At 38.5% G+C, this 13555-nt stretch overlaps 1 protein-coding gene across 1 annotated transcript; it reads left to right on the top strand.

Moving 5' to 3' along the window:
* The first annotated feature begins 602 nt into the window (after positions 1 to 602).
* Positions 603 to 9124, top strand: sar1b (secretion associated, Ras related GTPase 1B). The gene is made up of 7 exons (XM_054626048.1): positions 603 to 780; positions 3844 to 3919; positions 5452 to 5571; positions 5906 to 5971; positions 6099 to 6202; positions 6541 to 6672; positions 7229 to 9124. Exons 2-7 carry the CDS (start codon positions 3862 to 3864, stop codon positions 7343 to 7345), a joined length of 597 nt encoding a protein of 198 aa, XP_054482023.1. The 5' UTR covers positions 603 to 780; positions 3844 to 3861; the 3' UTR covers positions 7346 to 9124.
* The last annotated feature ends 4431 nt before the right edge of the window (positions 9125 to 13555 follow it).

The following is a 13555-nucleotide window of genomic DNA, read 5'->3' as shown; positions in this document are numbered from 1 at the left end:
AAAAAGTAAAAATTAAATAAATTAAATTTTTGACTGGTACTGTATGAATTCACATTTAAGTGTCTTAAAATAACTATTTTTACAGAAAATACCGTCACCTATTATTATTTATGTCTTAGTGAAATATTATAAAAAAAAGTGATTTTAACATAATAATATACTGTACATTTTTATTCCTGTTCTATTTTTTTATTTTTATTTTGTTGTATAGTATTATTTATTTCTGTGTCTGTGTAGTTGAGCTGCTGCAACACTATGAATTTCCCCCATGGGGATCAATAAAGGAATATAATAATAATTTTAAATAAATATATAAAATATATATATTTATATATATATATATGTATAGTCCAAAGCGGGACTAATAAAGGATTATCTTATCTTATATATAAAATAAATAAAAATAAAAGTAAAAAGTAAAAAATAAATTAAATTTTTGACTGGTACTGTATGAATTCCCATTTAAGTGTCTTACAGAAAATACCGTCACCTATTATTATTTTGTCTTCGTGAAATATTATTAAAAAGTGATATCATTGCAAAAAAAAAAAAAAAGCGGAACCATGAGGTTTACTTCCGTTCTCCTGCCGGGACGTTGATGGCGAAACACAAACCGGAAGCGGCTGGCCAGAGTTTTCCCCGGACAGCCATTGCGGTGTCGTGGCTCAGTAGCAAAACACGAAACAGGGAGAGGAAGACCTGGCGTACCGCGGGCTCTCTGTTTTCTGCACCGGGAGACCAGTTTACACTCACTGTATATTATTACACACCTAAACACGGGTAAGTAGTTTAACACGTTATTATTTTAAACAATGATTGCTATCAAATGCTAACGTTAGCTGCTAGCGTTAGCATTGCTAACACCAAGTCGGCTAACTCTCTTGTAATCTCTGTCTTGGTTGACTTGACATGTGGATATTTATGTATGTTCTTTAAAGGGTAAACGTGAGAGATGGTGTGTTATCATGTGTTGCTAGTGAGGTGTCTGTAGAGCTAGCTTAGCATGTAGCATGTAGCATGTAGCCTCCCGATGCAACGTAGCCTGCTGGAGAATATGACACGTAGCTAGTTGCTAGCTAGGGTGAGCTAGCAACTAGCTACGTTGACAGTGGTTGTGAAAGCTGGGACTGGTCTGACAGCACAGTCTAACCACACACACATATACACACACACACACACACACACATCTGAGGAAAACAAACCTCAAGAAGTGATGTTATAGTGAAAGTAATGTGTTTTAAAGTCTCTTATTATGGGACATTTCCAGTTGTTTGAAGGAAGGAGGTGGAGGTGGATACTAATAATAATAATAAAGGCAAACTGAATAGGAATTAAGTTACTCAAACTACAGATATCCACAGTCACACATTACATTACAGTCATTTAGCAGACGCTTTTATCCAAAGCCACTTACAGGAAGTGTATTCAACATAGGTATTCAAGAGAACTACTAGTCACCAGAAGTCATAAGTGCATCTCCTTTCTTAAACAAGCATCTAAGAGCATAAACCAGAGCAAAAGTACAGAAACAAACTAATATGAATGCAATAAGTGCAACAAACTAATACGAATACAATAAGTGCAACAAACTAATACGAATTCAATAAGTGCAACAAACTAAACAATACAATAATACAAAAAGTGAATGCAATATAATAAGTGCAACAAACTAATACGAATTCAATAAGTGCAACAAACTAATATGAATACAATAAGTGCAACAAACTAATATGAATACAAGAAGTGCAACAAACTAATATGAATACATTAAGTGCTAAGTGGAAGGCTCAGGGTAGTACTTCTTAATACACATCGCTGTCCTCATAGATTTAATTCATAATGTGTGTCGTTGATGTAAACGCTCAAGGGGGTATTTCTGGTCAAATCCCTCCTGTTCATCTTCACTTTAATGTGGTTGACGGTGCTTGTTGATCATTTTCTCACAGTATAACACTGGAGTCAACCTCTTCCATTCAGTCTTATAGGAGTCCATATTTGCCTGAGGTTGTTGTCAGCTGAGTCTCAGTTTCACCCCCACAGCTGCATCCAACCACACGTGGCAGCATCAGTCGCTAAACGCCAGCCGGCATGGGACCATATGGGACCAAAGGGGCGCACCGGCTGACGTGTAGTTCAGCTGTGTTTGCGTGGTATTGACCTTTGGCTACCTTTTTATACTTTGGCCCTGGAGTTGTTTGCATGTTGCGTAACTAGGGCTAGAGGTCGGCACCAGCCTACCTTGCTGTGATGCTCCTGTAACTGTCGCACAGAAAAAGGGAAACAAGATTGAAATTGGAGAATGGAGTGTGTATGTGTGAACACCTCACAGAAGAAAGGGGGAACAAAATAAGCTTTTGTGAACTAGAATGACAAATGAACACAACAAGAGTTTTGCTTACACCAAAGCAACAAGCTGTTGTCTGTGTAGTCTGTCACGGAGCTCTTGACTTCCGCCAGTCACAGCAGGTCTTATCCCAGATCCATTTAGTTTTGTTTGAAACACAATCTGGCTATTTTAACAGGGAAAGGCTAAGACTAGGCTTCATTTCCAAAGCCCTTGCTGATGGGTTGTGTTGATCAAAACCCCCATGTTGCCTTTTTGAGGAGCTGTCAGATGGCGTGTGATCAGTGCTCTGGATCTCCTGTCCTGCTGTCCAAAGACTCTTACTGAAATAAGCTAATCATCAGCAGTCATTGTTCTTATCACCAGCTGCCACTATCTATCTGGTAGGTTGAGACAGACGGCGCGTTCATGGAGTTGAGTGGTTTGTGGTGAAGGGTTCTGATTGGCTCCCATTGATCTTACTGTCTATCTCCTCTTCTGATAGGACTGTCATCTTTAAACCGGGATATATTTTGAAGTCATCAACTTCTGTTGTAGCAGTTTCAGCTTTAAGATAGTATCCTCATCAGCAGGATAAAATGTAATCTTGCAAAATATGTCAGGAATTTTCCGATTAATCTCCTAAGATTTAAAGTAGAAATACTAAATGTTACCCGATAATATGGAACCCCCACCTTTCCTTACAGCCCAGCGGTTTTAGCATGCGCAATTCGGAGTATAATGGAAACACAAACAGCCTGCAGTTTAAATGAGGATTTCAGCATAACAATTTAATTTAAATTAGAAGGGGGATTTCTGGAAGTATTTACAGATGAGGAGCAGCCTAGAGTCAGTTTTTGGACTGAAAAGAGAAGTGTCTAAATGCTTCCATTCTGCCTCAATGTTTTATAGATAGCTGCCTTTTAGTTAAGTGTTTAATGTATTATTTTATTACTGTATGTGAGAGCCTTTTTTGTATCTATGTATAATGTTAACATGTTTAAATAAATACAAAGTTAAATGGCAAAAAAAAGAAGCTTTAAGCAGAGATTGGACATGTGGGCTATTTTAGCAAGTGTGACAACTCTTCAGTATTCTGTTTATGCTGAGGATGAAGGATACTGTCTTAATCTCCTACAAAGTTTCCTTCCACGACAGTTTAATGCTGATGCTTGTTTATTAACGCTGACACTCGTTTATCAAGGCTGACTGTTGTGTTCATGGGCAGTAACATCAACTCTGTGGATAACATCAGTGACAACCTACGTACAAAAACAAATACAACTTTAGTTACTGATAAATTATCAATGGGAAATTATCTTTGAACTCTTTCGCTTTGAGCAGCGAGCTGAAAGGAGAAACGGTCGACCAAATGACCATGTTCTGTTCACTTGTTGTGTAATAATGATGGATGTTACATTAAAAATAACACATTCCAGCTGTTTTGTTTCTTCTTGTGTGTGCATTCATGTCTTCTTACATCTGCTTCCCCCCCCCCCCCCCCATTTGTTGTTTTTCAGGATTTAACAGCTCCGGATATGGCATTCATATTAGATTGGATTTCTAGCGGTTTCAATAGCGTACTACAGTTGTTAGGTAAGTACTGGTGATCAAAGTAAATATGAATGAAAAGGGTTACTGAAACCAGTTTTGACTGTTTAGTATTAAAATGGCGTTGTCATAATGTGAGCCACTAAGCTGTTGTTATGCAACATTGTGAACTAGTTAATATGAGAGAGGATTTAGTGTGAGTAGAGACTGATTAATATCCACAACCACTATTAGTCTGTCTGACACCTCAATTATGATGTGTTGAGTGGAAGCTGGGGCTGAGAGTGTTGTGCATAGTGGGCGTTGTTTCTGGAAAGTGTGTGTTTACGTTGTGCTCGACATCCTCTAATCTGACAAACAGCCTGAGACGTTCATACGTCCTCAGTTTGAGCACAAACACAAGCTTGTTTATGACTTTGATTCCTCCCCCCCCGGCGATTGTTTAGGAACTAATCTTCCAATCTATTCTCAGCTGTGCATTTACATAAGATGTTTCTGGTGGGGTGTAGAGATGCAACGATAAATCGATCAGGCAATCGACAACTATTTGATAATTGATTTTAATAAAATCACTTTTCAATCAGAAATGGCAAACAATGCAGTTTTCAGCCTCTAGCTATTGACCGTTGACTTAAAAGTAGTACTCATTTGTAACTGACTTTGTCTAAACCCATATCCTTTTACAGCAAATGAGTTTCATTGTGTTTGTTTAGAGCGAGACCTGTTCATCTCGAGGCTGTCACTGCTAAACACAATGTGAAAAGACAAGCTGTTGTCCAACCCTCATGCTATGTGAACACGAAAGGCACACAAAGGAAATGTCTCTCACAAACATGACTCGCCTTTTCACCACATACTTTTCTAAAAATGTGTTTGTGATGCATGCGTTCATCTGAAAATCTTGTTCTGACTACCAGCTGCTCATCTCCCCAAAGTGCGGCGCACTAGTTTCTGTGTTGGCGCTGCCGCTGTGTCGGTCCAGTTCTTCCTGTCAGACAGGTAGCATAGGGCTGTTGTGAGTAACAATGACGTCTGGTAGACCTGACTCAGGCAGAAAGTTCACAAGTCCACTGGGAGTCGCTACGCTGACTCAGACAGCCCTAAACACAAAGCCTTGTGATCTTGTCAGGAAAGTAACCATAAGAAAGTAGAGGATTAACTCTAATTCAACCTTTTTCTCCTGTATTTAGTCAGTCTGTACATCAATCTGAGAGCAAGAGCATAGTTTAATTTGTGCAATGGTGGCTTATTTTTTATTTTTTTGTTTACTTTGAAGTAAAGATAAGAGATTGGCAAAATCAATAGTTGGAGAACAGCCGGTTGTGCATCAAAGAATCTCTTTCTCTGTATGGTTGAATATCCAGTGCCTGCCGGGGAACAAGTCTTGGCTTGACAACTCCTTTGTGTCCCCTTTGTGCAAATCTTCAATACCGGTTCACATGTGGTGACAATTTTGTATGTTTGGAATTTCCAAAGACGCGTTGTGTGTAATATAATCAAGCCCAATTAAAAAAAAAAAAAAAAAAAAAAAAAAAAAAAAAAAAAAAAAAAAAAGATTGCTTCTGGCTTTGTTTCAGGACTGTACAAGAAATCCGGCAAGTTAGTATTTCTTGGCCTGGACAATGCTGGCAAAACGACGCTACTGCACATGCTCAAAGATGACAGATTGGGACAGCATGTGCCAACTTTACATCCAAGTGAGTTGGTGCTACTCTCTCTCTCTCTCTCTCACACACACACACACACACACACACACACACACACACACACACAGACACACACATGATCATTCAGTTATGTGTTGAAAGCCAAAAAACAAATGTAGGCAGATTATTCATGGTCATTTATCTTTACTATTTTTAAACAAAGCGCTGTTTGATTTGTATGAGCTGAAACTATAACCACATGTAAAAAGTTTGGTTAAATTCATTCATGCTGCACATCTATACCTTCACATAATTATTGTTTGTCAGTGGCTTTTGAGTTCCCTGACTTTTACAGATTTGTTGACAATTATTCTTTCTTCTCCAGCCTCGGAAGAGCTGACGATTGCTGGCATGACTTTCACCACTTTTGACCTTGGAGGCCACGCACAAGGTATGTTTGTGTTTGTTTTGTATACTAACAACATGCAAAATTCTCTCCCATTTATTCCAATAAGATATATCACTGTCAGTGAATGCAAAATGTTGACTCACGTTTGTTTTTGTGTTTGTTCTCACAGCCCGCAGAGTATGGAAAAACTACCTCCCTGCCATCAATGGTATTGTCTTCCTTGTGGATTGTGCAGACCTCATCAGATTGGCTGAATCAAAAACAGAACTTGATGTAAGTACCCGTTACGCCGCGCGGAGCTGTGTTTTTAACAGCATTCAGGACGCCGCTAAACTTTCAATTTCCTCATTTTTGTTCAAAAATGTGGTTTATTGTTGTTAAGAACTCATGAACTACAAAACACAGTTTAATGGCATTTTGTAAGCTGAATAAGGAGGCACATCTCATCACTGAATTTAATCACAAAAACATTTAGCTATGTGATTGCTCTCTACTATTTACATAACTCAGTCCACTTCTTTCAGTTCTTGGCAATATATGAAGTGTAAATCTGCTTCAACTTAAGAATGCATATGAAAGCAACATAGTAATACTTTAATCTATCCTTTCAGGCTTTAATGACAGATGAGACTATCGGAAATGTGCCTATCCTGATCCTGGGCAACAAGATCGACAGACCAGAGGCCATCAGCGAGGAGAAACTGAGAGAACTCTTTGGATTGTACGGACAGACGACAGGCAAGGTGAGTAGCCGGCTCTGATCTGTTGGGACAAAACCATCCAACCCTTTTTATGGACATCTGAATCGTAAGAGTCACAAGTCAACAGGCATATCAAAGAAATGACAAAGCAGTATTTGTTTTCAATTGTTGACCAGAGAAAAGACATTATGAAGAGCGGGTTTGAAAAGTTATTCACATATGGTGTCCAAGCAGAATGAAGTCCCTGCAGTCGTGGTGAAATAACAAACTCCTGGCAGGTCTATTTGTCCGCTTAAAACATAAAACCTAAAGTTTAAGTTTGCTAGGTCCAGTATTGTCTCGCAGGTGTTACTTTTCTTTACCAAGATGCCAAGTTAAAAGAGCAAAGTAACGCCACACGTCTTCCAAATAACAGCTCGCACCATCTCATAAGACTGGATGTCTGTTTGTAGATGTCTTGACAACGAGCGCCCGGATTGGTACGAGAAATACAACTGTTTTCTTGTTTCGAGGACCAGAAGCAACTTGACGTACAATTTGCTGATTTTTAAAAGAAGTGGCTTCAGTGTGACCTCTTTTTTTTCTGCTTCTCTCGCAGGGCAACATTGCCATGAAGGAGCTGAACACAAGACCACTGGAGGTGTTCATGTGCAGCGTGTTGAAGAGGCAGGGCTACGGCGAGGGCTTCCGCTGGCTCTCCCAGTACATCGACTAAAGCAGCCAAGCCCCACAACACACCGATGCCACCACCACCACCACCACCATCAGGGGGGGAGGGAGGGAGGGAGGGAGGGCGTGCTGAACCCCAAACCACTCAAGAAGCCCACCGTTGCCACCAGTACCATCTTACTCAGCCCCATGTTTGGTTAAAAACAAGTCTGCCTCCACCGTCAGAGAAACCAGTACAACTTGATCCCAATAGACTTTTTATTGGTCGAACATTTGGTTCAGCACTTACAGAATACACACACACACACACACACACACACACACACACACACACACACACACACACACACACACACACACACACTCTCTTTCTCGTTTCCATCTCTCTGTCTTTTTCTAAGAGAGTAACATAGCATTGGTTTCACAGAAAAAGGTGTTCAAATTCCAACAGATGAATCTTTTCTATAATTGTGTCTGTCGTTTGCTGCCCTCTCTCTCGCTCGCTCTCTCTTTCTCTCTCTTTCTCTCTCTCTCCCCCTGCCCTTCCTGCCATCTGTTGAGTGTGATGATAGAAGCATTATAACTGTAAATCTGTACATGAATCCATTGGTATATCAACACCCCCCCCCCCCCAGATTTCTCTCCCTCCCTCCCACCTTCGTCAACTCATTTTGAGCAATGAGAGACAGCAGCATCGTTGTATACATTGCAGTACACTTTTTTAACAGTAAAGACATTCATTCAACATTGTATTTAATCAACACGTTTTGGTTTGTCCTTTTTTTTTTTTTTTTTCTTTTTTTTTTTTTTTTTTTCTACATAATTTCCGTAAATGAACTGCGTGGCCGCGTATACAGCCGTCACTATAGTCGCGTGGCTGTTTCACCCATTTATTATAATGGACCAGTGCATTTATCTTAGCGTATCAGAAATGAGATCCATTTCTTTAGGTTAAAGTTAAAGTTAAATAATACTTTTGTTCCAGACTTCTATCTTTGGGGCACAATAGCGTTGAACGGATCCAAGTAGGCTGTGAGCTCCCCCTTTACAAAAAGGAAAAAAAGAGAGAAGAGAAGCACGGGGTGGTAGTATCGCAGATGGCAGAATCATTTTAATAGAAAGTAATGCAGGCGATAACCCGGGCGAAGTTTGATGAGAAAGTGTAGATAGCACATTGGTCAATTATTAAAACTATTTAAGTAAAAGGATGGTGGGGATAATTGGCGTGATGATAACATGCAGTAAGAGATGAAGGGAGGAATAAACATTTGGTTGTAACATCTAGTAATCGGCGATGTTAGACGCTCATCCTACAGATATATTTTCCAGCAGAGACCTTTGTACAGGTTGAATCTAGTGACCAAGTGTAGATAACGGAGGCCACAGTCCCACAGCGGGAACAGACAACACCTCTAAGGAAGGGACCATATATATAATATATATGAAATGTACATTAACAGCGTACATGGATTTTGTATTTATAACTGGTATCCTTTGATCTATGTGCATTACCAGAAACTATTATGCATGCCTTGTTCTTTTGATTTTTAATGATCATTATTCCAGAGAGTAAAACAGGAGGGGGGGTAAAAAAAAAAAAAAAAAAGATGCCAAAATTTGGGATGAGAGCTGATTGTCATGTTTTTTGTTTTTTTTTTTTTTTTAACAGAAACTATGAATTTGCGCGTAATACACACTTTTTTTCTGTCCCCGTCCCTTTTGTGTCTCTTTCAATTCCCTCATGACGAGCTGTCCCAGTAAAGGGTGGGACCTGCTGTTGTTTGCATCATAAAAATGTAATAAATGTTTTCAATGAATAACAGGCTTTAACATTGATCCACAATGCTTTTTTTTTTTTGTCGCTTTTCTTTGGTGAAATTAGCCGTGGAAGAAATATCCAGTTTTGTTTTTTTTATTCGTAATCAACAGTAGAAATACAAAAGTATAAAAAATTCAAAATACAACTAAAGTAAAAGTACAGAATTATCAGCAAAATGTTCTTAAACTATTAAAAGTAAAAATTCTGCAGAAAAATGCCCCCTGTGACTTATGTGTAATTATACATAGGTGACATAATTAGATTGTTGAATCAATGCATACACAAGTGTCATTTCAATGTCAGTTATCTTATATACAGCTTGGTGGTTTAGTAGACCCTGGAGGTTGAACCTTTCCAGTGGGCCACAAAATGTGACTGTTTGAGGGATGATACATTGGGTGGGAAGCTCTGCTACACATATATGTATTCACGTTTAGGACTATTCATTAACTTTGGCTTTTGTTGTGAAATATTTGGAGCCTTTGACCTCTTTAAGCCTCAAATATTAATGCAACCCTATGAGAAGTTTGGAGGGAAAATCACTTAAAGGCATCTGAAATGTATAAATACACCTTTTTTTTGGAAGGGGTCACAAGCCAAATAGACTGGAAACCCTTTGTGTAATCTTTAATGCATTGCATTTTGTATGATTATTATTATTATAATCTGAGGCAAATAACTAAAGATGGAAAAAACTAAAATGTAGTGCAGGAAGAAGTACAATATTTCCCTCCAAAATGTAGTGGAGTAAAGTAAAACGTAGCTTAAAATCGTACACAAACATGGTACTTCTAAAATGTATTTAACTCTCTTAATCTGAGTTGAGATATTTAGATTACACAGTTTGTATGTGGAGCAGGATTACATGGCAGCATGCTCTGTTAACTCTGCAGGTTATGTAAAATAAAAAAAGACCTTAGAAGCTTCAACAGACACTAAACTATCTGGCCACTAGGTGGTGCACATCATATGGAAAAGTGAACTGTTAGGAGTGCTGTACAATTAATCTTCATTCTTTAACTGGATGACAGTACAGATGACCCTCTGTCTGAAAGGATCGTACCACTGGGGGTTTGCTCTTTGGTGTGTTGTCTGTGTGACAGAGGACTTTATGGTTCTTCAGAAGACTCTGAGGCGGTTATGGAACCGCGAGCGCCCAAACCTGGAGCCCCCTGGTCTGGATGAGGTGAGTTCAGGACTGGTTTCCTGTTCCTAGAACAGGTTGAGACTGACTTTGCATGCAGCCAGAGTTTGTGAAGTCTCAGATTAGATCATAAAGGATTAAACAAAAATGGAATTTATTAATATTTGTATTAAGACAATGTTGTTTAATTACAATAACAACAAGAAAATGAATACATTTGCAGTTGTATTAATATCATTAGTAGTGTATTGGATGTCTTACCTCAGTGTAAAGTATCGTTTTGGCTGTTTTGGAGTAAATTAATGCTGTTTGTCTTCCTTCACAGGGATTTATGGGTATGAGATGCCTGAGGAGGTGACTTCCATGTCTTTATTTGAAAATATGTACCTCCTCACTTTTAACATTAATATGCACAACTATATATTGAACCCTTAACCAAGACTTTAACCCAATCCTAATGCTGCTTCCGGTCTTAAATACACATTATTATTAAGATGTAACCTCTTAAAGGAGGGACTAGAGGTAGGGCTGGGAGATAATTCATTGATAATTTATCATCCTTAAATGGAATCATATATGCAGATATCTTGATAACATAATTTTATCTAAATTGCTAATAACAAGCACATATCGATTCAAATTTCTCAGTAAATCTTAATTGAACAGAATGCTGCGTCTGGAAATACCCCATAGTAGTCAAATCAAACTATTACCTTAATCTAATTACTCTGTATTTGTGTGACTACATGTAAACACAGTCAGTGTAAATCTTCAATTACGTTTATGTTCACACTGTTCACGTTTGAAACTGTTCATCAGCAAACAGGTAGAGAAAAAACCCAACTCATGCCATTAAAGTATCTGAGAACAAAAAGGTGACATTATTAAATGTCCAAAACACCCCAACATATTCAATTAACTAGACCAAGAAAAGCAGACATTTGAGAACCTGGAACTATCAAATGTTACTTAAATATTTTACCTATTCATTTTCTTTCGAAAGACTAATAGATTCAGGGTTGCAGCTCCAATCGCACACACACACACACACACACACACACACACACACACACACACACACACACACACACACACACACACACACACACACACGCTGCACAAAACATTGGAAGCTATTTATAGTAGCAGGCGGAGGGGGAAAGGTACACAGGCCATGGAGATGTGTCCTTCACCACTGCTGTGAACAATGCTGTCTGCCAGACTCACAAACACACAAACACACACACGCCCATGTGTGCCCACGCTCAACAGGGACCTCAATTAGTGTCAAATAATACACAAGCAGACGTACGAAGACACACAGAATGTACAAACGTAGGCTTGTCATGCACAACACATGAATTGGTTTTGTGAATATAATGAACACACATACAAGTGAACACAAAGATGGGAAGGACAACTTCTATGAATGCACACAGAGAAAATAAATGTCTCTCTGCCAGCTCTTTTTCTTTTCTCTCCCTCACCAGCTGAAACACATCAAAGGGAGGGAAAAGAGGAAAAGGGTGAGGTATGAAAGGCAGGGTGGCTACTGAATCAAGTTTCCATCAGGTCGGTTGAATTTACAACGACATCATGAGAACGTAGCTTATTTTCCTGTCAAAGTAATAAAACAAAAACATAACTCTTAATTACGCAATTTTGAGCATTTGCAACTAGGTTTGGCAGATTGTTCTATTTACCTAAAATATGGTAAATAGAGAAAAATGTATTTCATGCTGTCTTGTTGATTTAGGAGGCAGCTAATATTCAACTGTAAATTCTTCCTCTTCAGGAAATGTCCTATCAAAGTATTTGGAATTTAGGGGATCTGTAAAATAAAGCATAACCACAATATTATATTGTGTATAATGGCATAGGGCATTGAATTACTGGGACTAATACATTGCTGCTTGCCTAAAACAGTGCTTAAATAAAAAAAGTTAAAAAATCTTAAAATGTATCAATCCTTGTGTGATTCGATAACATGTTTTCTACATTTTAATACAATATAATGTGGAAATTAAATGTGTAAAGGTAGACACAACTTTTGCTAGTATGGCCTATCACTCAATATATTGATTGAAGAGTTGGCATGGTGATGATCTACAGTCTAATTGAATGTTGTTTTGATTACACACAGCAATCTTTTGCAGTTGGAACATGGAAAATGTAGTTTTTTTTATATAAAATTCAGCTCATTTTATGCCTTGAACGGACGATGTTGTAGTCTCCTTTGTGCTTCTAGTTTAAGTATGTATTACAAGACTTTGTAAACTGTTATAGTGTCTGCACCAATGGTTTAAATGGATAGATGGTTTTGCATATTTTTGCATTTGGGGTTGTAAGTGTTTGCTGGTGGCTCTGTGGTGAAAGTGCAATTTTTCATCAAGCCACCAGAGGGCAGCACAGGAAGGCAGCAGAGTGTCTCTACAACAAACTCCATCTTTGAAGTCCTTTTGAATCTGTTCCTTTTACCTTAGACTGATGATATGATCATTGAAAAAACTTGGTTGTCCAAAGCAAAAGTTGACATGAGTGATAATCCACATTCATGAACTGGTAAAGTGCAAAACTTGTTTTTGAAAAGCCTCTGCGCATGTTTTTTGGTTGTCCGCTTATAAACTTCACTGTCACTTTGACTTCATGTTCGCATCCTCAAGGGTGAACGCAGGTGGGAGAAACTTGCCTTCAGGGCTTTTTGCCAGAAATCTCCTTAAGTTTAGGCAACAAACCTACTTAGTAAAGTTTAGGAAAATATCATGATTTGGGGTGGAAATGAACACTTTCTGGGAGAAAGCCCTGAACTGATTAGAATTTTTTGGTCAAAGGTCAAAGTGACCCCAAAAAACACGCTTTGGGCCATAACTTAAGAAATAATATTCTGATTATGACAAATCATGTGACTAATAGGATACAATTAGGAAGTAATGGTATTTTGGACAGACATGGATGACACAACCGTGAGGCATTAGTTCTTGTTTAAACTCATTATAACATCCATCAAGCAATTTGCACATAGTTTAAGGCCGTACGTCTTTACTACTGTACGTCTTTACTACTGTACGTCTTTACTACTGTACGTCTTTACTACTGTACCTTTTTATTGAGTACCGTTCACTCTTATGTTAGTACTTGTATTTGTTTCTTTGCGCTCTTGTTGTTCAGTATTGGTTCGTTCATGTACTGCTGGTTTGACATGAGACTTTCCCCATCAATCCATCCATCCAGGGTCTGAAATGAAGTGTTTTCCTCACATCTGCCACTGTGGCAGGTCACTGAACATTTCTTAT

The sequence above is a fragment of the Anoplopoma fimbria genome, chromosome 24, assembly GCF_027596085.1.
Source record: "Anoplopoma fimbria isolate UVic2021 breed Golden Eagle Sablefish chromosome 24, Afim_UVic_2022, whole genome shotgun sequence".
NCBI lineage: Eukaryota > Metazoa > Chordata > Actinopteri > Perciformes > Anoplopomatidae > Anoplopoma > Anoplopoma fimbria.
Note: the sequence above shows the minus strand (reverse complement) of the source record. Positions and strands in the feature narration are given on the sequence as shown.

Bases quoted from the DNA above. Each gene is read 5' to 3' on its own strand.
- sar1b (XM_054626048.1), top strand. From the start codon at position 3,862: ATGGCATTCATATTAGATTGGATTTCTAGCGGTTTCAATAGCGTACTA. The intron at 5,572-5,905 runs GTGAGTTGGTGC...TTTCTTCTCCAG, and splicing joins TGTGCCAACTTTACATCCAA to CCTCGGAAGAGCTGACGATT. The intron at 6,203-6,540 runs GTAAGTACCCGT...CTATCCTTTCAG, and splicing joins AATCAAAAACAGAACTTGAT to GCTTTAATGACAGATGAGAC.